The sequence below is a fragment of the Phascolarctos cinereus genome, unplaced genomic scaffold (assembly GCF_003287225.1).
Source record: "Phascolarctos cinereus isolate Bilbo 61053 unplaced genomic scaffold, phaCin_HiC Scaffold_5;HRSCAF=322, whole genome shotgun sequence".
Lineage (NCBI taxonomy): Eukaryota > Metazoa > Chordata > Mammalia > Diprotodontia > Phascolarctidae > Phascolarctos > Phascolarctos cinereus.
Genome location: NW_027555958.1, coordinates 293,110,832 through 293,135,319, shown reverse-complemented (window position 1 = coordinate 293,135,319; position 24,488 = coordinate 293,110,832). Strand labels below are relative to the sequence as shown.

Below are 24,488 nucleotides of genomic sequence, written 5' to 3'. Positions count from 1 at the left end.
TACCTCAAAAGCCTTCAACAGTTTTTCCTTCTTACCTAGAGATTCTAAGTAAGAGCTGGCCCTCCTCCTCGCCCAGGCTTGCTACATGTTATACCAATTCCATTCCCTCCTATCTCCATGAACCTGCCCATCATTCACTCACTCTCATCTTTAATTATTCCTTACCTACTGGCTTCTCCCCTCTCAACCTTCAAAAATGGTCAAGGCTTAAAAAAAAAAATCTTCCTTGACCCAGCCTTCCCTTAAAGCTATAGTCTTGTAGTATATCTTTGCTGTGCCTTGTTAAATTCCCAGAAAGAATCATCTTCACTGTCTATACTCACTGCCTGCATCTCTGCAGGTCCCCACTAGTATCTCAGTCTGTTTCAATCTGGCTTCCTTCCTTAGTCAATCCAGAACACCCAGCATTCAAGTACCTGCTACATGCAAGGCCACATGTAAGGCACTGTGCATACAAAGTGAAAAAGAAAAAGAGTGTCTGACCTCAAGCAACAATCCTACCAGAGAGATGTAATATAAAAATAGACACATGAAGACATCTATATGCAAGAGGCAGAGATACAGAAAGTCTTCTCATGAGCTGAGTCTTGAAGGACACTAGAAATTTTAAGGAGATAGGTGAAAAGAGAACACATTCCAGGTTTAAGGTACAGTCTACAATGGCAGGGAACAGCAAATAAGATCATTTTGTCTGGAACTTAGTGAGGCCCTCTCCCTTTGCCTTTATTATCTCAAGTTTTCTTTGTATGTATCTCCTTCCTTTCCTAGCCAAACTCCTAAAAAGCCCTTGCCTGCACTTCTTTCTGCCAGGAGCCCAGTGTCACTCAATCAAAGAGTACACGGTGGGGAGTAAGGTGTAAGACTGGAAAGGCAGCAGGACTTTGTCTCCCATACCCCCGTATTCATGGAAGTATATTCATTTTCCCCTACTCCAGCCTTGCAGCACTCTTTTACTTGCTGCCTTGCCCCGTTAAGCTTCTTGAGGGCAAAGACTGTCTTTCTTTCTGCCTTAGTACAGTGCCAGGTAATAACAAGTACTTAATAAATGTTCATTGATTGACTTTTATAGTTTACTATGGGACTGAATCTATAAATTAATTTAGGGCATCTATAAATAAGTAAATGCTTGATAACTGACTTCATGCACACAGCCATCATCCTAGTTCCTGCCCTCATCACTTCCTGCTCAGACTATGGTGACAGCCTCCTGATGGCACTCCCTAATTCCAATTTTTCCCCTCTCTAAAGCATTACCTGAAAATCTATCCAAATAATCTTCATAAAGCACAGGTCTTATCATTTTATTACCTGCCTAAGAACCCTTGGTAGCTCCCTGCCTATAGAGTAATATCAACTCTTCAGTCTAGCATTTCAGGCCTTCCACAATGTGGCTCTCAAAACCATAGGTATTCCAGCCTTTTAAAATACTATTCCCTTTCACAAATTCCACTAGAGAACTAGCTATCCCCTAAACCCAACAGTACATCTGGCTCAGTGCATTCCACATACCCAGAATGCACACTCTTCCTTCATCTTTGTTTCTCAGAATGCTTGTCTTCCCTTCATGGCTTAGCTCAGTTGCCACTTTCTCTGTGAAGCCTTCCTAGATCCCCTCAGATGTTAATATTCTTTCCCTCTTAAATTGTCCTTATACTATACCTTTTTGCATATATGTGCATAGAACCACCGATTTAGAGCTGAAAAGCACTTCCAATCCAACTCATTTTATATATGAGTAAACTGAGGCCAAGCAAGGTCAAGTGACTTGCCCGAGCAGGGCACAGACTGTTGTTCTGTTTGTGTCTTTGTGACCCCAGTGCACTGGAGACTAGAACTAACTGAACAGAATGACAGCCACAGAGCCAGTTAGTGGCAGGGCCCAGGCTTACCATTCCTGATCTTTCTCCTCCCTGCTCATCTAAAACAAGCCTATTTGCATTATTTATGAAAAATGGATTTGCTATGAAAATGAATTAAGATTTGAGGAACAGAAAAATTAAACAACCAGAGAACAACCTGTGTTTAAAGCCTTTTAGAAGTTGATTACATTTTCTCTGATTTCATGAAAACAGAACCTCTATTTGACAGTAGACTCTGGCAACGCTGGCTTATCCTAGTTCACACCCCAGAGGCTACAGAGCAAATGCCTGACTTCTTGGTAGTAGAGGTCCGCTCAGTATACTGTCTGAAGGAATGGCAGAGACCTTTCGGGTCTCCATGACACATTCACATAACAATGGCCTTGGAGGCCAATTCTGGGGAGTTGTTTTTGTTTTCTTTCTTCCCAGAGCACATCATTGAATAGCCCCTGTTGGAGGTCCATCTTTGCAAACACACACACATCACTATTCACCTTACTGATCTCCTGTAGTTCCTTTCAGCCTTAAATTTCCCTTTAAAAATTATGAAGACAGACTTTAAGAATAATGGATTTTAACTATGAACTGAAAAGGTTTTCCATACATTACCTTATTTCCCATCTCCCCTGAATACCACGAAATCCTCTAAACACGATGTTATTTGTAGAAAAAACTATGAAAGCCATTGACATAAGTTAACTACAAACTTCAATGTCTGCCAATCCCACAAAGTTCAAGTGCTTAAGAATACATTGCTCTTCCCTCTATCAAAGTATTAGACTCTTCAAATAAAATAATGCATGTTAAAGAACTTTTAAAACAATAAAATACTACAAAAATTTAAGATTTTTTCTCCTATTCTTAATATTAGGCCTGCTCATTTTAATTGTTTTCTTGATACAAATATAACTTCATAAAATCATGAAATGTTAGTTCTGGAAGGGATTTAACCAATGAGGAAACTTAGAAGAGCAAAAGAAATTACTCAAGGTTATGAGTAAAGAGAAATAATACTAGCCGTGGAGTTGGGAGACCTGAGAGTTTGAATTGTGGCTATGACCTGACATCTAAGAACTGTGTAACCAGTTTCTTTATCTTTGATGAGAATCATTTGACAGGCATTTATTAAGGATTTACTATGTACAAAGTACTAAGGATACAAAGATTTTTAAATGCCAGTACCTACTTTCAATAATTCTTCGATCATGTTACCCTCTTATTCAACAAACTCCAGTGGCTCTTTATCACCTCCAGGATCAAACAGAAAATCCTGTTGTTCAAAGCCCTTTATAACCTACCCTTCCTCCCACCTTTCCAGTCTTCTTACACTTTTTACCCTCCATCCTCTACATACTCTGCAGTCCAATAACACTGACCTCCTTGCTGCTCCTCAAATCAGACACTACATCTCCCAACTCCAGGCATTTTCACTGCCTGTACACCATGTCTGGAAGGTTTCCCTGACTTCCTTCAAATCTCAGCTAAAATTCCACCTTCTACATCTAAAAATTCTAAAATCCCACCTTAATCCTAGTTGATTATTCCCAATTTATCCTGTATATAGCCTGTTTGTACATAGTTGTTTGCACATTGTCTCCCCCATTAGGCTGTGAGCTCTTTGAGAGCAGGGATCATCTTCTATCTTCCTTTGTATCCCGGGCACTTAGCAAAGTGCCTGGCATATGGTAAGCACTTAATAAACGTTTATTGATTGACTTTGGTAGTTCAGTATGGTTATTGTTCAGTCATTTCAGTCTGTCTGACTCTCCATAACCCCATTTGGGGTTTTCTTGGCAAAGATACTGGAGTGGTTTGCCATTTCCTTCTCCAGCTTATTTTACAGACAAACTGTAAATATTTACAGACAAACTGTAATTGTAAATTCAATTAAGTTTTTCTTTATTTCTAAAGAATGTTTTGTTGTTGCATTCATATGACGACAGTGTAAGTGGACTCATATTTTATCCTTTCTGTAACTGTTTTGGATAAAATTCATTTTTCTATCTTTTCCTATTGAGTTTTATTAGTAAAATACAGAAACAATGATTTTTGCAAGTTTATTTTATATCCTGCTACATTACCAGAGTTGTTTCATTTTAGCTGAATTTTAGGGTTCTCTAAATCTTAACAAAAGTGGTAATTTGTTTCCTCTGTATCTATGCTTATTCCCTCAGTTTTTCTCTTCTCTTGCTGCTACAATGTAGGCCATTTCTAGAGGTGTATCAAATAATAGTGATAACAATGAAAATACCAGCTTTAAGACCAATCTTTTTGGAAAGGCCTCTAGCATTTTTCCATTACTGATAATCTCTTGGGATTTGTTTTTTGGAGGTTGTTTTGGAACAATAAAAAATAAATAAAATCTTCATAATAAAAATGCATAGTTCCAGCCAAACAAATTTCTATGTTGGCAATATCAAAAAATTGCATGTCTCACTCTGCATTTCATTGCCTCTCAGGAAGGAAGTGGGAAGCATGCTTCATCTTCAGCCCTCTAGCATCATGGTCTATCAGTGTATTGCTCAGAGTGCCTTTCCTTGGAATGTTGTCTTGTCAAAACTGTTGTTCTAGTTCTGCTCTGGCTCTTAATCTTAGATCAAGAAAAAGTCTATTTTATTCCTATGCATAGAAAAGTAAACGGGTATTGTATTTCAGAATTATAACTCACACCATAGGCTACAATAACCTCCCAATTAATACATGACCAAGATATAAAAAAAAATGTAAATCAGAAGAGCAGGAAAGAGATACTTTTTACAACTACAGATGGGGAAAGAAGTCTTGACCAAGGAAATAACAGAAAGGATCACAGGAGATAGAATGAAAATTTTTGATTATATAAAATTTTAAAATTTGGGCAGAAGCAGAATCAATATAGTTGGAATTAGAAGGGAAATAGCGAACTAAGAAAAACTCTTTGAAGCAAATTCCTCTGATAAAAGTCTGATATTTAAGATAAATAGGGAATTGATACACATATAGCAGAATAAGAGCTATTCCACAATAGTTCAACAGGCAGTTCTCAAAAGATGGACAAGTTATTGACAACTGTATGAAATGTTGTTCCAAATCACTAATAATAACAAGAATGCAAATTAAAACAATTTCTGAAGTTCCACCTCATACCTATCAAATTAGTGAAGACAATAAAAAAGATGACAATTGCTGGAAGTACCATAGGATGACAGGCACACTAATGCATTACTGATGTGGCTATGAAATGATCCAACCATTCTGGAAAGCAATTTTGAACAAAATGTTATATGCCCTTTGACCTAGTAATACTAAATATATACCGCAAAGAGATCAAAGACAGAGGGAAACTTACATGTAAAAAAATGTATCTTATATCAGCACTTTTGGTTATTGCAAAGAATTAGAAACAAAGTTTCAGAAATCTGGGAAGATTTAAAAGAACTAATGAAAATGAAATGAATAGAGAACAACTTATACAATGACTACAACCTAAAGGAAAAAGAACTGTGAGAGACTTAAGATCTATGATCAATGAAATAAGCAATCATGATTCCACAATACTGAGAATGAATTATTCAGGGGTGGATGACCAAAGGTGCAAGATAACACTTATATTTAAAGACATAACCAAGGTGAAAATTTGTTCTTCTTTTCTAAATTTATTTTATTACAAGCCAGGGCTTATTTGCAGGAGGAGAAGTTATAGAGAGAAAGGTGTAGCAATAGGAATTCCCCCCCCCAAAAGGAAAGAAAAGTGTCAACGAAAAGCTTTTAAAAACATATAGAAGATAGCAGAAGGAAGTTCAAAAGGACACCAAAAAGCAGAGCAATTTTAGAATCTCTTTGTAAAATTTAACATATACTTTAAAAAACAAGTCATATTAGTATCATAGCTTGATGGTGTTATACATAATCCTCTTTATGTCTTTTGTATATAGAAATGCTCATGTTTGTTGGTGACTTTCAAATTGACATTAAAAAAAAAAAGCTTGGCTAAAATTCTATGTTCACTATACACACAGCATTCCCTTCTCCTAGTTTAATAATTCTGTCAAAAAAAACAACCCACTTGATTAGTTTGGCATAATCTGTTCTTGATGAAGCCATGCTGGCTATCTCTAATCACTGCTTCCCTTTCCTTTAAGAATCCATTCCATTGTACAAAAATATTCATAGCAGCTCTGTTTGTGGTGGCAAAGAATTGGAAATTGAGAGGATGCCCATCAACTGGGGAATGGCTGAGCAAGTTGTGGTATATGAATGTAATGGAACACTATTGTACTATAAGAAATGATGAACAGGCTGACTTCAGAAAAACCTGGAAAGACTTATATGGTCTGATGCTGAGTGAAGTGAGCAGAACCAAGAGGACTTTGTACACAAGAACAGCCACATTACACAATGACTAATATTGTTAAACTGAACCCTTCTCAGCATTACAAGGATCTAAGACATCTCCAGAGGCCTGGGGATGGAAAATGCTGTCCACATCCAAAGAAAGAACTATGGAAGTTGAATCGCTATCACTTATTTTTACCTTCTGTTGAGTTTTGTTTCATCTTTCTGATGGTTCCTCCTATTGGTTTTAATTTTTACTTACAACTTCACTAATGTAAAAATATGTTTAATGGGTATGTAAATGTAAAGCCTATGTCAGATTGGGAGGGTGGTAGAGAGGAAAAGGGAGAAAAATTTTCAACTCAAAAGCATATGGAAAAAAAACATAAAAATAAAAATAAAAATATTCTTGTGAGGAGCCAATAAAATAAATAAATAAATAGAAATTAAAAAAGAATCCATTCCATTATCAGTGGAATAGGTTAGGTATGCAAGACACAGTAGTCAATGACTATAGTCATCTACTGTTTTAACCCAAAAGACCCCAGGTTCTGGGATAAGAACTCACTATTCGACAAAAACTGCTGAGAAAACTGGAAAAGAGTATGGCAGAAACTAGGCATAGAACAAAATCTCACGCCATATACCAAAATAAAGTCAAAATGTGTTCATGATTTAGATATAAAGGCTGATACTATAACAAAACTGGGAGAGCAAGGAATAGTTTACCTATCAAACTTATGGAGAACAGAAGAATTCATGACCAAACAGGAGACAGAGAACATTATAAATGCAAAATGGATAATTTTGATTACATTAAATTGAAAAGTTTTTGTACAAACAAAAGCCAACGCAACCAAGATTAGAAGGAAAATAGAAAACTGGGAAATAATTTTTACAACCAGTCTCTCTGATAAGGGACTCATTTCTAAAATATATAGAGAATTAAGTCAAATTTATAAGAATACAAGTCATTCCCCAGTTGATAAATGGTCAAAGGATATGAGTAAGTAGCTTTCAGATGAAGACATTAAAGCTATCTATAGTCATATGAAAAAAATGCTCTAAATCACTATTGATTAGAGAAATGCAAATCAAAACAACTCTGAGATCTCACATCACACCTATCAGATTGGCCAATATGACAAAACAGGAAAATGATAAACGCTGGAGAAGATGTGGGAAAACTGGAACACTAATGCATTGTTGGTGGAGGTGTGAACTGATCCAACCATTCTAAGGAGCAATTTGGAACTATGCCCAAAAGGCTATAAAACTGTGCATACCCTTTGACCCAGTAATAGCATTTCTAGGGCTGTATCCCAAACAGATCATACAAATAGGAAAAGGACCCAGACGTACAAAAATATTTACAGCAACTCTTTTTGTGGTGGCAAAGAATTGGAAATTGAGGGGATGCCCATTAATTGGGGAATGGCTGAACAAGTTGTGGTATATGAATGTAATGGAATACTATTGTGCTGTAAGAAATGATGAGCAGGTAGACTTCAGAAAAACCTGGAAAGACTTACATAGACTGATGCTAAGTGAAGTGAACAGAACCAGGAGAATGTCGTACACAGTAACAGCCAAGTTGTGCAATGACTAATGTTGATAGACTTAGCTCTTCTCAGCAATGCAAGGATCTAAGACATCTCCAAAAGTCCCATGATGGAAAATGCTATCTACATCCAAAGAAAGAACTATGGAGTTTGAATGTAGATCGAAGCATATTGATTGCTACTTTTTTTTCTTCTGTTTTGTTTTGTTTTCTCTTTCTTGTGGTTTTTCCTACTGGTTCTAATTCTTTCTTACAACATCACTAATGTGGAAATATGTTTAATAGGAATGCATATGTATAGCCTATATCAGATTGTGTGCTGTCTTGGGAGGTGGTGGAAGGGAGGAGAAAAATTTAAAACTCAAAAGCTTATGGAAGTGATTGGTGATAAATCAAAACAAATTAATACAAAAATAAAAAAGAATCCATTCCATAATTTTCCCAGGGATCTTAGTTAAGCTTACTGGCTCATAGATTGCAGATTCTGTTCTCTTCTCTTTTTGAAAATTAGGATATTTACCCTTCTCCAGTCTTGTGACACTTCTCCCATTCTCTGTGATCTTTCAAATCTCTCTGGCAGAAGGTTGGGAAACCTATCAGCCAGTTCTTTCAGGATACATCACCTGGGCCAAGTGACTTAATTCAACAAGGGCAACTAAGTGTTCTCTTATGATCTCCCCAAGAGGGAAGGATCAACTCCCTGTTATTTTTGTGCTGTCATTTCTACTGCAAAGGTCATTCTCCAGAGGGAAATGGGGGAACAAAGGCAAACTAAGAATTGAACAGCTCTTCCTTCTAACTGCTGTAGATTACTATTATCCCATCTATTTCAAGCAAAGATCCCATCTCTTCTTTGATTCTTTTACTCCTAATATAGTTTTAAAAAATAATTTTTGTTTTTAGTTTTCCTCACCAGCTTCACTCAGTCCAATCTGAGTTTTAGCTCCACTACTGCCTTTTTCCTTTTTAATACATTTTTATTTCATTAAATACTTCCCAAACACATGTAAAAAATTTTAAACATCCAGTTTTTAAAATTTTGAATTCCAAATTCTTTCCCTCCCATCCACCCCGCCTCACTCCAACTAACGCATTTTACAGGACTGTGTCATATTCATCTATTCACCATCATTTGCCAGACTTTGCTTCCAACGTCTGCTTTTCATTTCTTTTTAAAGATTTAAGTTAGTCGATAAGTTCCCTACATGTCCACATCAGAGTAGCTAGGTCAGAGACAGTGAAAGGCAAGTAAAGCAGCTACAAGAAAGCTAGGAATTAATGTAATAATTCCCTATAATATTTCTAGGGATAGATAGAGTCAATCAATCAACATGTATTCATTCAATATTTACCACAGGTACTGTACTAAGTGCTGAAAATACAAAACAAGGCAAAAACAATCCCTGACCTCAAGAAGCTCATATTCTAATGAAAACAACCTGTAAACAACTAGGTATATACAGAGTAGATGAAAGGTAATCTCTGGGAAGGAAGTCCTAGTAGTTAGAAGGACACATAAAAAACCTCTTACAGAAGGTGGGATCTGAGTGAGTCTTGAAGGAAGTCAGGGAAACTAAGAGGCAAAGATACAGAAGGAGGCCATTACAGGCACTGGGGAGAGCCATACATAGAGTGCAAAGGCACAGAGAAGGAAGATGGAGTATCATGTACGAGGAAGAACAAATGGGCCAGTGGGGCTAGATGGTGGTGTATGGAGGGGATTAAAGCACAAGAGGATTAGAAAGGCAGAAGGCCAGATTATGGTTTTTAAATGTCAGAGGACTTTATATTTGATCCTGGGGATGATGGAGACCTACTGGAGACTACTGAAGGGAGGAGAAAAGACAATCAGAGACAGGTAGGGAAACGAATTACAAGACAATTGTAGGAGTCTGGGAAAAAGATGATGAGGGCCTGAAATAAAGAGATAGCTATATGAGTGAAAAGAAAGGTATATATACAAGAGATGTTGAGATGGCAAGATCCAGCCTCAAAAGAAAAAAGAAACAAAGGAAAAAGTTAATGGAAAATGAAAAGAAAACAAACTCTTGTTTCCAAGATTGTCAAAAAAAAAGGCTAAATTTATAACTGAAAATACATGTACTGTATATATAATACATATATATATATGTATATGTATATATATATATATATATATATAAATCAGGCATTAACTTGCAATTAATAATGTTAATTTGCAAATAATGTGAACAAAATTTATTTTCACTGAATTTCATGGTGGAATTTCTCTGGATGTACTTCATTGTGATTGTTACAAATTAAAGAATTCAAATATGTGCAATGAGATTAATTTTCCTGAGTATTTTTCTTCTTCCTTGCCTCACTCAAACACTAACAGGGGCCACTATCACAGGGATAAAGATTGTGAGAATGAGTTCCCTCAAACCCTATATTGCCTTTATCTTCTGTGTAATGCATTCATATGTAGACAAAATCCCAGAACTGAAGAGATATTTTATTGATTTTTATCTCAGAGTAAAACTGTGTTTAAAGTGTGACATCACTATAAACTGCTTAACTCATTCACTCTAATAGCTACCCAACTGAGTTAATTTCAATTTGACTCTGAAGTCCCTGCTTAGGCCTGGGACAATTTCAAAAAGTGGCTCTAAAGTATAAATGCTGTTGAAGCAGCTGTAATCTATCTTGTACTTGGGAAATACTTCCTGGAGTTAGCTATGGTGAAGGGAAGTGCCTTAGGAAGAGACAAAGTTTTATTCAATGGGAAAGAAGTTTTTAAATCAATACTTTTTAATGGAAGGAGTTTCATTTGTCCACATTACTCAACCAGGATAAATGATTTGGTTGAGCTGGCAAACTAGAACAAAGTATGTACAGATTGATTTGTAATTCACAGCATCATGAGTAAAGAGCTGAACTGGATTTTAGAGGCCATGTAGTCCAACTCTTAATTTTACAGATGAAGAAACTGAGGTCAAAATAAATTACATGACTTGCCCAGGGTCACACAGGTTAAAAGTAACAGAGGCAAAATATGAATGTAGGTCTTCTAGCTGTAAATCCACTGTTCTTCCTCCTCTGTACCCCACTGCTTCTCCTTATTATCTAAAGGGGTAAAGGAGGAGGGAGACATTAGGATATACAATGTAACTGAAGGCCCTTAAGTAAGAAACCAAGTTAGAAAGTTGGCTTATGGAAAAGGGAAACTGTGCTTGGAAATTTGATAACTTGCAACAAGAGCCAGTCTTGAACTGCAAGAAAATTACAAATTAGTGGAGATTCAGAAAATTGAATGGGAGGATGGGGGAAAAGTAAAGTAGGATTCAAAAGGGGGTTAGAATTAACACACCGTAGACCTGAAGCTCAATTAAAAGACAATGAGGGCTGTAAAGGGATGTTCCAGACACTAAAAGAAAACCATTAAGTATAAAGGAGAAAAAGAAAATTCAGAAGTGCAATTAAGTATGCAGCAGGTATTACTGATCAAGATCCCCAAATGAGTGTCTCCAATTTACTGATTCCTCAACAGGATAAAGATTTAGTGCTCTTCATTTACAGAGGGACCAATAAAAGATTCTCATTTTTGTGCCAGCTATAGAAGGCCTAGCAAGAGCCCTCAAACTGGTGAGCACCACTAGATTAGGAATCCACCACCTTAACAAAAAGAACAAAGAGTGACAATTCAAAGAAACAATGAGAACAGTCTTGGTGGACCCAGAGAACTGATGAAATGCATTTCCTTCTTCTCAGTAGAGGGGAGAGGGAGGTGGCCCCAAATAAAAAATATTTCAAACTATGCCAGAACGTTAACACCAATTTTGCTGAAAATGTTTTGCTATGATGCAAGGGAAAGTTCTATGCAGTGAGGAAGAGATTGGTATGAAATAAAGCACATTTAAATGCTTCTGAGTCTGTTTTTTATCAACTCACAAAATAATCTTGTCAATAAAACTATTTTGATATATATGCATATATACATACATATACACATACACACACATATGTCTGTGTATCTATATCCATATCCCCCTCTATGCCTTTTCATCCTGTTACTGCTGTTCAAGGATTTCCACAAAGGCCCCACCAACAATCCATCTCTTCCCATCCACTTCTTCTGGTTCTCTTAATGTTTCAAACATACTAATATATCACTTGGGCTGTTCATCTGTTGTCTCTCATTCTCACCACCTGTTTGGTCACAGATTTCCTTGACACTGTGTGTGCCATTTCTTATTTATAGTACAAGTCACTCCTTATACTACGGTGCATCTTTCTATTGTCCTTTTAATCATTTGCAATTTTGGCTTTTCAGAGATCATGCCCCATACATATACAGTCACATGACATCACCAGAAAAGTAATGATGTTCACGAAATGGGCTTTAGTAGATGTAAACAGTTTGAGATCATTGCCAGCAGTACACAATATCCTAAAGGAAAGACAGCTCGATATTATTCTACTGACTCACTGTCTATACCAACTAAGGCATAGATGTGTGTATATATGTTTATATGTGTGTATGTATATATGTACATGTATATATATACGTATACATATGTACACACATTGATGGACTAATTCAACAGGATGCCTGTCACAGTAACAATAACACATAGTAGGCACTTAAGAAATATGCAGTGATACTGACTGGCTGGGCAGTACAAATATTTTTTTTTTCCATTTCCCATTTGAGAAGCATACTCTTGAGATGTTAAGTAACTCGCCCAGGATCATACAGTTGGTGCCACAGTCAGTATTCAAACTAAGGTCATTCCTAACTGTAAGTCCATTTTTTCTGCCAAAGCATGTGGCCTTTACAGCAAGGATAATCTTTGGTTTTTCACAGTGGATACGTATATCAACCACCTCTTTCACATTGCTGTGAATTTCACAGGAATCATCAGTAGTTTTGTTGTTTTCTGGGGTGTAGTTCTTAGAATAGGGGCATTGGAGAACTTCTAAGTCAAAAGAGAATTCTTCTGCTTAATTTCTATGCAGGATCAGAGAATCATAAGATTTTCAGCTAAAAGGATCATTATTAATCATCCAGTCAATTTTGCTTCCTTGTTTTATATCTTCTAAGGCACTAGGAAATATAGTAATTTAGCTAAGTTTAATTAGCTTATAGCTCTAGAGCATGAAGAGACTTTAGAAAACATCAATCATGTCTTTCAGTTTTCCATTTCTCTTGATATCAGTACTCAGCAGACCATGGAAGCATGGGAACACACATAAACATGGAGCTAGAAGGGCCCTTAAAGGTCACCTAGTCCACCAATCCCTCAATTCATAGGCCTAGAATGGCTGACTTGCCCAAGGTCATATAGAAAGTGGCAGATGAAAGATTGGCTCTCGAGTCCTATGTTGACAAATGGAGATTGTTAAATAAAGTTATCTTCAAAGTCACATCAGTCATATAATTTCAATGTACCAATTTGTTTGAGGAAAGCCTTTAATACTTCATTTCATTCTCAGTCAGATTTTTTAAAAATCAACAAACAGTAAACACAGGATCTCATATTCTCTACTTTTTGCAGTTGTATAACTGTCAAGAGGGGGTTAACTATAGAACTGGTTGCAAAAGCCTACTGTACCCTCCTCATATTTTCTTAGGGGACAATAGTAGTGGTCCACATTTATATAACACTTTAGAGCATTATACAAAGTACTTTAAAATCTCTTCTTATTTTTGAAATAACCCTGTCAAACAGGTAGAAGTATTATTATTCCCATTTTATAGATGAGGAAACTAAGGCTCAAAGTTGTTAATTAACTTGGTCCATAGTCACACAGCAAATAAATGGCAGGAACAGTATTGAGTCCCAGTCTTCTGATCCAAAATCTAATGCTCTTTCCACAAATATCTACAACACCTCAATGAATATATAAGCCACCATCCCAGTGGTTTTATCAAGAAAGCAGACACATGGGTACAATAATTACTGTTTTCCCAATAACCTTTTTCCTTTTAAGAAGAGAAGGAGGGGGAAGGGTGAAAGTACCCATTCTCCTCCATTCTTTTGGAGTTTTCCCATTTGGGATATGGGGAAAATCAATCTTTACATGTCATTAAAATTGTGGTGCCTCCTACAGGACTTCCTCTGCATCTAGTCAGATCCAGTCATCCTTTCTATCTTCCTAAATATCATGGTCACTTACTCACATAATTCCTGATGATATATATCATGTACTGGAGCGTTAAAATTTAAGTGTAATAGTTCCACTATTTGCACCCATGGCAATCATTATTAAAAATACTGGCACAATCATTTCTTTCATGCGTGTTGACTTTTTAAAATTTCATCTATAAGTACATTTGGGATGATGTGACTTACTTGGATTTTATGATGTTCTCTGTAAATTTAATATAATTCAACAAACACTTAGTCCTATATGCATTAATACAGCTTAAAGAAAGACAAAAATGTCCCTGCACCAAAGAAGCTTTCATTCTAACTGGGGGAAGAGGGATATAACGTGTACACAGATGCATAATACAAAGTAAGAAGTGATGGAGGCAAAGAAGGGGCAAGATAAATCCCAGTGGTTATATCTGCAGGGAAGAAGAGAACACAAGGGGTGGGGGAGGGGGATTTGGAACAAGATATGACTAAATGAAGGAAATAATCTGAACTGGACCTCAAAAAGGATTCTGAAAAGCAGAAGTAAGGAGGCATATTCCAGGCACAGGGGAACAACCTATGTAAGTCTTCAGAAGGAGATGACATATGTGAAGTTCAGGGAACAATGACCAAAAGATAAGAGGGCATGAATGAAGGGGAATAACACAAAGAAAGACTGTGGAGGGCCTTAAATGAGCAACTCAGTCATTGAAGATTTTTGGTTTGGTTTGGTTTTTTTAAAGCAGGGAGTTACATGATTGAACCTGTGCCTTCAGAGGATTACTTTAGTAGCTGTGCGCAAGACGAACTGAAGATCAGATTAGGGGAAACCAATTAGGAAGATATTGCAATAGTCCAGGTGAGTGTTTATAAAGGCCTGAGCTAAGACGGTGATAGTGTGTGAGTACAGGAAGGAGCACAGATTAGAGATGTAGAGGCAGAATCAATAAAACTCGGCCATTCATTGTATATGACAAACAAAGGAGAGGGAAGAGTCAAAGGTAACTTTAATAATTAGTTTTTTTGGTTTAAGATCAGGGTCTTAACCTGGGTAACCTTTTTTTTTTTAAAGGCAACTGGGGTTAAGTGACTTGCCCAAGGTCACACACTTACTACATGTCAAATGTTTGGTCTGAGGTCAAATTTGAACTCAAGTCCTCCTGACTCCAAGGCTGGTGCTCTATCCACTGCACCACCTAGCTGCCCCATGGGTAAACTCTTTTTTTAAATGTTGGTAAAAGTATTTTTTATATAATAGCCTTCCTTTGTATCCAATGTGGTTTATTTTATGCACTCAGAAATATCATTCTAGGATGTCCACAGGCTTCCTCAGACTGCCAAAGGGGTCAGTGACACAAAAATTTTAAGAACTCCTACTCCAAGGGTTTGAATCTAGTTTCGAAATCTCTTTTTATCCACAACTGCTTCTGTCACTACCTAATGGTCTTCAGTGTTTTATAAGTGATCATGTATGCTCAGCAAGTGCTGCCTTTGGATGACATCTCTCTATTTGACAAGAAGACTAAATGCGCTCTGGTAAGGCCACTTTTTACCATCTTTGTGTCTCTTCATTGTAGCAACTATTTTTCAGAGCTTACACTTCTATGAGTAGTAGTAATATAGTCAATTTCCCATTTTTTCCCATGTCAACAGTTTTTGTTTTTGTTTGTGAGGCGATTGGGGTTAAGTGACTTGCCTAGAGTCACACAACCAGGAAGTATTATGTGTCTGAGGCCACATTTGAACTCAGGTCCTCCTGACTCCAGAGTTGGTGCTCTATCCACTGAGCTACCCTTAACAGTTTGTTTAAAAAGGATTGAAGCTGCTATAATTGCAGGCATTGTCATCTCATTTTTAGCCAATACAAACCATATACGGCAGAAAAACAGCAGTAGAATTAATAACATTAACCTCAAGAATAGAATATGCATTCGGGAAATCCCAAAACTGTAATATTCAAATGGATCTAATGAGCTCATCAATTCAGGAGTTCCCTCCAACAAAGCAAATCACAAACCCATCCACACCCAGCTCCTCCTGGTGACTCTTGTTCATGTCATTCCAGAAGATGAACAAAAAGGGTCTCCCTTCTTCATAGGGAGGAATTATGGCTTTCCATCTGTCATACCTGTTCTTGCCATCTAATTTGCCTATCTCCCCTTTCTATCATATAATTCCTTGATAACATTTTTTAATAACAATAATAGCTAACAGTTAAATAGTATTTTAAGGTTTTCCAAGTGATTTCTTTGAAGCTCTTCACTGGATATATACAGGAGTCTACTCAAACCCACCACGTACCTTTCCATTGTCCTCTGCATTCTACTGATTTTTCTCTTTTTTGGAAGCAGTTGTAGACCATATCTCACTGACACATAACAACAACTGTGAAATGTTAGTATTAAAAAGACAGACTTTTGCTTTCATTGGAAGCTTGGGATCAGTAAATTAACTATTAAGTTTTCTGAATCTGCAATCCAATATACTCCCCACCTTTCACTTCTGAGCCAATTAATTGTTTATCTTTACAATCCATCCTGGGTATACATTTGCCATGCAGCTACACCCATTTTGGACTTTGATTTCTCCATTGTACTGGGTACCTTCCCTCCCACCCTTCTCCCAGCTTTTCAGCTTTTTTGTGTGTGTTCTGCCTTCCCCCATTAGATCATCCACTTCTTGAGGGCAGGAATTGTTTTGGTTTTATTTTGGGTTTTTTTTTATCCCCAGTATTACACACAGTGCCTGGTCCTTAATAAATGTATATTGATTACTACTGCTTGACTGATTGATAGACAAGCTCTATAGGCTGTCTATCCAAAATGCACAGTGAAATTGAGCAAGACATTTTTCACCCACTTGATTTTTCCTATGCAGCTAAACAAGCAAACACCTTTAATACATCTCTTATACATCTCTTCCAGAAGGCTCTGTAAGTTCTAGGGGTTGATGCAATTAGCATATTACCCACAAACAAGAGGATCTGAAGGATATTACCATCCACAGGAAATCTTTGATCTGGCCTGGTATTGGAGCTCCTCCATCATGGTGGCAAATGCCATTAGTGAGCGTGCATATTCCTGTTTAATGCCCCTACTGAGTTTTATTATCAGTCATTTAACAGGCTATTTCTGTTGTCATGACTCTGAGGAACCTTCAAGAATTTCGATGCATGGATGGGAAACACCATGCTGTAAAACAGGCTGGGCTTTGTTCTGCAGAGTCAAATACTGTTTTGTAATTACCAAATAGAAAGCATAAAGAGATTTTACATTCGCTATACCTGAAACTTACTATCAGAGGTCAAACTAGAAGAGACCTAACAAACTATCTACTCCAAACCTCTCACTTTACAAATAAGGAAATGGAGGGCCAAGGAAGTGAAATGATTTGCTTAAATTCATAGAAGTAATAAATGTCATAGGTCACATCTGAAGTTGAAAGCCATTATTCTTTACTCTGAGAGTTAACTGTAAAATGGTAAAGATGTGGCCCATTGCTTAATATCAGTGGCAAAAGTCTGCGTGTTCTCTACTATTACCTTTATCACGGATGCTCTCAGTTCATGTTCATTTATCTATCCATGACAAAGTCTCATAAAGACTTTGTACAGGTAGAAAACTAGGAATATAGGTCAGTAGCTATCAGTACTCTTTTGATCACCTTTCTTTGGTATGTAAACGGTCCAAATTTTTTTTCCATTCCTTTATTATCTTTTCCTCTTCCAGATACCTTGGATATCAATTCCTCAATGCTCTTAAGTGTGTGTTGTCTCCAGCATACTCCTCCAGACACACTTGGTTCAGTTCAGCTGCTTTTTACATCTTTATTCTCTTTCATCCCATTACTTCCTCTTCTATAAGCCTATCTAGGGCCATGATGCAAGGGTCAAAGTCAAGTGGTTCTACTGTGCTTGAAAGCCTTTGCTATAGTAAATTTTGCAAATTTTTTCCATTTTTTTTCTTTCTATAATTTCGCCCTTGAATGCCCTTGGGATGACTTTGCTTAGCTGGCCATCTTCCCAAGCTTAATTCAAATTGGTGCTACCTTCCACTGTTTCTCTCTGCTTGGTGAGACAATACCGCCCATAACTGTCCAGCATCCTTTATAAGATTATACAAAACCAGAAATGGTAATGTCACTTTTATTGATCATGATCATAACGGAGATAGTATATAAAACAGATTTCATAAGCACAAAAATATTGTAATAAAAATAATTAATTTTAGCCTACATCTGAAACACTACCATTCACTGTTTTTACATAATAGGTTGATTCCTGAAATTCCAAGGTTTTTAAATATGACATAATTCCATACCTGAAATGGTAATTATTTTGGCTCTTCCTCCTAACCTGAGGGATTCTCCACTGCAAAATCCACAAGCTCTTTAGTACTTCATTCGGACTTTAGCAAATAGCCAATTTGTAAAAATTACTTTAAACTGATAATTAAACCTATTGTTTTCAGAGCTACAGAAAACAAAGTTGAAAAACTGACATGATTTTTACTGACAGTCAAAACCAAAACCCAAAATAATTGGTTCTATGGAGTAAAGGTCAATGTTATTAAAATGACTTTCATTTCTATCCTAATAAGAAATAAGAAAAGATAAAAGAAAATTAATAGCAATCGGTAATATAGATCTCAGAAACATAGTGTAAATTCATAAACATAAAATACTCAAATATTGTTTTAATATTTTATTTTTGGGAAAATACACTGGAATTGTGCTGTAAAACATTAATTCAAAAAGAAATAAGCATAACATGAATCTCAAAATGCAACTGAAGGAGTTTTAATTCAATAAGCATCTACTAAGGATGTACTATGCGGAAAGTACCATGTTAGGCATTGTAAAAGATACAAAGTTTAGATAAACCACAATTCCTACCCTCATGGAGCTTATGGTCTCATAGTGAATTCTAATCCATGTTAACAAGGTTCTCTCTGATGGAAGAAGAATAGGGAGTAGGCTTCCCTCCCTCTCAGGCAAGTTAGGCTCATTTTTTTCATAAAAGGTATTGAAATTGTTTTTAACTGACTTAAGGAACTAAGACTAAGCCCATTAGCTTCCTGATCACCTGAGTTCAAAACAGTCAGTCCATGAGAGACTAGAGCTCCTTCCCAGGGCTTGTAACCAAAGACCAGCAGCATGAATAGCACTGGGAAACTGTACTCGGCTGAGTCCATGCATTCACTGTTCTAGATGAACTTTCGAGGTCTTACTACCCTTCCCTTACCGTGGATGAGTAAATCTCTTTTTGTGAACTATTAGATGGATTATGAATGTGTCATGTCAGTCTAATTTCAGACCTAAACTGACAGGGAACAGTCTTGGACTCAATTCCAGCTCATGACAGAGAATGTGAAAAATATGCTTCATTCTACTGGATCTTAGCTATTACATTTTCCTAGTACAGGTTGGGGAATAGTCCTACAAGCAAAAAGCTAAATTTAAAAAGGTTCTTTTGGAATTTCAAATCTTTACAAATGAACTTTCTTCGGATTTCAAGAAGAAACTAACAACCTAATCGTGCCTGAGGGGGGAAAATTGTTTTCCAAAATTGAGAACTGCTTAAGGATATAAAAATGATGCCACAGAAGGCTGATGTACCACAGAAGCCCCCAAAGCATTAGAATTTTAGAGTAAAACTATTACTTTATAAGCTGTATATTTTTAGGCTTTGCTGTTTGATTTGACCTGAAGCCCAAGTCAGATACAATTTGGAGATCAATAACATTCCCAAAATTAACTTCTAAGTTAGTTATTTGGGAATCAGAATGGATTTTCCTGCAGAAAGTTACAAATAATGGTTGGTTTCACAATCTAACACAACATTTCTCAAACTGTTCCACAGACCCCTGGAGTTCCATGAAGGTTCTTCGAAGGAAAAAAATCATAATGGTAATAAACAACACACTATAAATACCTATACTTTGCGGTTCTAAGTTGCACATTCAGCCAATGAAGAAAACCATGAGATCCTGGCACAAATTTACCAATTCCTTAAAAAAAAGCCAGCTATATTACTGGTCTAGAATCAATCGCTGAATAAGTTCATCTTATGATATGGTTCACTCTTTGGGCAGAGTTCACACAAAATAATCAGCTTTGATTTATATTCTTAGTGGAATAGCCTAACTCTAAATATTTTTGGTACCACTGACCAGTACAAATAATTGAGAACAGGATAATGGTAGGTTTAAAGAGATTAAAAAGCAAAAGTATCTTAAAAAGGAAGCTTCTGACAGTAAAACAAACATCCACAAACCTGGTCCCAATAACAAATCCCAAATTCAGAAAAAATACAAATGGGATAAAAGCTATGTCCAGCTTGGATTTATTTCTACTGATGCTGATGAGCAAGAGGTTTCCCATCAAAGAAAAAAAAAGTTTCATGGTTCCAGGAAAATTAGAAAGTCATTTGTAAATAAAACTCAACAAATTTAAAAATAAAAATATAAGTTTAGAACAGAAAATAAACCAGTGTCTTCTGGGAATATAAACAATTCCACAAGAAACTGACTTATAAAAATAAAGGAGAATAATGATAACTGTTTGAAGCATCTTACATAAAGAAATATCACATTCAAAACTGTTCTGGATTACAAAGAATTTATTAATAGCAAACATTCACATCCATTTCACTGAGCAAACTACTTAGTAATATTGCGAAATTTAAAATAAAACTGATCTGAAAACATAAGGCATTTAAAAAGGTACTGTTGAAAGGGCCTCATAACTGTTGTCCTAAAAAGATAGAGACTGGACCTGTGATTTCAATGTTATTGAGAACTCCCAGGCGAGAAAATTCCTTCTAACAATGATGACAAAACACATACACATGTCTACATATACATATATTTATATAATTACTTAGTAAACATTTATCAAGTACCTATTATGTACCAGGCACTGTGCTAAGCACTAGGGATGCAAAAAGAGGCAAAAAACAGCCCCTACCTTCAAGGTGCTTACAATCTAAAACAGGAGACAACATGCAAACAAATATATACAAAGCAAGCCTATATACAGGTTAAACAGCAAATAATTAAGAAAGGGAAGGCACCAGAATTAAGAGGAATTGGGGAAGGCTTCCAGCAAAAGATGGGATTTTAGTTGGGACTTAAAGGAAGCCAGGGAAGTCAATCGAAGGCAGAGCTGAGGAATATAGACAGATATGTCTAGTTAGATATATCTGCAGATGTAGATGTAAATATACATGTAGGTTTAGATACAACCAGTTCTTGCTTAATGTAAGTAGACAGCGCACACCCTCCACCTTTCAGGTTAAGTCATATGCCCGGAGCCATACAACCAGCATATATCAAAGGAAAGGCTTGAACCCAGATCTTCTTGGCTTCAAGGCCAGCTCACTATCCATTATGCCACAAGTTCCCACTCATAGTCACCCCATAATGTTAATGAACTATATAGCACTAAGAGTACTATTTATTACATGTATTAGTGTTGATCTCTTTACAATGGATTCTTTTTTCTCCGTGCTTAGTTCTCCCCTGAGAGAACGGAAATTTTGATGGGGGCAGAGAAGTGGATAATTCAGGGCTAAGGAACACTTTGTAGAGTAGAGTAACTCGGAGTGCTTCCTTGGAGGGTTTAGGATTGATAAGCTAAGAGAAAGGAGTACAGAGAAGCGGGAGTAGAGCAGAGACAGGGTCTACCTATTTCATCATTTTCTCTGGCTGCTGCACCCAGGAAAGAGAATAAAGAAAATTCATGTTCCCTTTCCTCCTATGCTCTTTATCCCACTGTACTCTGCATTGATGCCACAATACTCAGGGCTGGGGGAGGTGTCATACAGTCAGACCTGAATTTTAGGAGCTCTGTTTGACAGCTAAATAGAGGTTGCATTGTAGTGGGGAAAGACTTGAGGTAGGGAGACCAATCACCAGGCCACTGAAATGTTCAGTTACACACAGGAGGTGATAAGATCTGCACCACAGTGATCACTGTAAGTCCACATGGATTCATTAAGAACAAGTAATGTCGAACTAATCTTGCATCCTTTTAAATTGGTTTGTTTACTAGACAAGTAGATCAGGAATGTATCATAGACAGTTTTTTTTTAAATTTCAGTAAAATATTTCATAGGATTATGACTTTAGACCTGTAATGGCCCTGAGGTCATCTAACCTAACCTCTTCATTTTATAGATGAGGAAACTCAGGCCCAGAAAGGTTAGGTGACTTGCCCAAGGTCATACAAGTAACCAGGACTGTTTCCATTTAACCACATGATATCCTCGGGAATAAAATGGAGAAATGTGAGCTGGTTCATAGCTTGTAAAATCAACATATTCAAAGAGTGCTGATTAATGGACCAACGTCAACACTCTTACCAACAAAGTGGATAAAAATAAAAGATGTACTTATCAAATCTGCGGACGACACCACTGAGAAGGAAGCTAAAATGCCATACTGCCGAATCAAAATTAAAAAATATCTCAACAGAATTGAACTGATGTTATCAAATTTAATGGGTATTCTGCTGATCACAGAGACCATGTATTTTTTTCTTCTTTGTCTCTTCCACAGGGCTAAATTTTTTGATTGAATGTGAAATCCTGCACAAACTCAGGATGAGAGAAATTTTGTTTAACAGTAGTTCATGTGAAAAAGACCAAAGGGTTTTAGGTCTATAGGAACACAATGTGAGTTAACATGTGACATAACCATAAAATTACTTAATGCAAACAGAGTGCCATTTAAAATCGGTAACAATCCCACCGTACTCTGCAATGATGCCACAATATTCAGTGTTTTGTGTTCAATATCAGTCATATACCTGAAGAGGGTCAATGATAAAAATGGAAATGATATACAGAAGAATAATCAGGTTTATGAAGTATTTTGCAATCACATCAATGAGGAAGGTTTGAAATAAATGGCGATGTGTAACCTCTATAAGAAAAAACTTAAGGAGACATGGTCATTTCTTCAAATGTCTGACGAACTATCCTGTGGAAACGGGATTAAGATTTATTCTGTGAGATTCCAAAGAACAAAAAGGACAAAAAGGTCAAAACTACAACTACTCAGGTTGATAATTTTCAGATTAATATAAATTAGAACTTCCTAACAAAATCTGCAATGAATGACAGAGGCTACTCTGTTACCTAATGAGTTTCCCCTGCATTGGCAGTGTTTCACTAGCGCCTGAATGAACATCTAACAGAGAGACTGTAGGGGGATTACTGCATAAGCATGAGTCTACGTGACCTCTAAGGAGCCTTCCAATCCTAAGATTCTATGACCTTTAATTCTGAGGTGAAGAATATGCATAAGCACACAGGTACATTCTAGTCATCAGTATATAATTCAGTCAAATATCTTAGCAAAAGTAGCAACTCAAAAAAAGCACCTCTTTAAGCCACAATTGAGGAAGTTAACATCACCCAGGTTTGCAGCAGGTGCTGTCTCTAAGCAAGATGCAGCCCGTCTCCTCTGGATTCTTTTAACAGATAGCATACTGCAGTACAGACACTCAGCACATAACCCAGCCCCATCCTCACCCAACCCTTCCCACACTACTCTCAGAGAGGTTAAAGGAGGAAGTAAGAAGAAAAAGCCTTGATCCATCGAGTTGGACTGCTGCATTCTGAGCAGTTGTCATTGACTAAAGCAAAACAACCCCCACCTAAACCCAGCTAAATGAGATTCTGTACCAGCATCTTTCCGCCCAGCTATGACAGTGACAGGTCACCCCCACATAACCACGGCTTTCATACTGAGTCATTCTATCCTCACCACCACCCCCTTTCAAGAACTGGCCGCCTTTCTCCGTGCTCCACCTCACTCTCACACACACTCTGGCTCCCACCGGCCCGCACAGAATGGAGAAGAGCCGGCCCTGGGCTGGGCAGCTCGGCAGGGTCGATCGGGGAGAGTAGCGGCTGGTCAGGCAGCCCAGCACTGGCCACTGCCCGGTCTGCAAGGAAGGGGGCTGCAGGAGCACGGAGCCCAGAGTGGGGGAAGGGGGCAGAGGAGGGGTTCTGCTGCCTCGCACCTCCCGAGGGGCTCCATCTCCTTCCTCCCCACAATCGCTCCTCCAGCCCACGCTCCCTTCCCTACTCGACTGCCTGGCTTTACCTGGAGCCACCTCCTTCCCATCCCCTCTCCGTTCCTACCCGACCTCTGCCCCCTGGGGAGACTAGCCTTACTGAGGGGGGTGAGGTACCCGGAGGCCAGAGCTTGCCTCGACTCCCCCGCTCCCGGACCCTCACTCACCCGGCCCGCCATCTTAACCGACAAGTACGGCACCCCAGCTGCAGCTTCGCCCGCTACTAAGCACGCCCCTGCTGCGCAGCCGCAGAGCCGCAGAGCCGCAGAAGCGTGCGCACGCGCGCGCGCCCCCACGCGTCGCCTCAGGCGCTCTCCCCTCCGCAGCACCGCGGACATCCAACGCGCGGGAGCGCGCGCCGCTACGACGCGGGCCCGCGCTCACTCTGCCACGCGAGCGCTCTTCCCGAGCCTGGGGAGCTTCTGGTAGTGCTCTGACTTCCCAGCTCCTCCTTCCCCTCCTTCCTGCTGGCTGCGGCTCGGAAAGTGCGTTGTTGCGGGAGAACCGATGAGGAGGAGGAGGAGGAGCTTCATGTCGCCATTTTGAATTGGAAACTGGAATCTTCCT

At 37.9% G+C, this 24,488-nt stretch overlaps 1 protein-coding gene across 1 annotated transcript in view; it reads right to left on the bottom strand.

Annotated features, from left to right (window-relative positions):
• Positions 1–24,274, bottom strand: part of NSF (N-ethylmaleimide sensitive factor, vesicle fusing ATPase) — a 203,698-nt gene extending 179,424 nt beyond the window's left edge. Inside the window, exon 1 of the mRNA XM_020997492.1 lies at positions 24,089–24,274. Coding sequence (XP_020853151.1) covers positions 24,089–24,259 — 171 coding nt within the window. The 5' untranslated portion in view covers positions 24,260–24,274. The remainder of the gene's footprint in view (positions 1–24,088) is intronic.
• Positions 24,275–24,488: the final 214 nt, after the last annotated feature.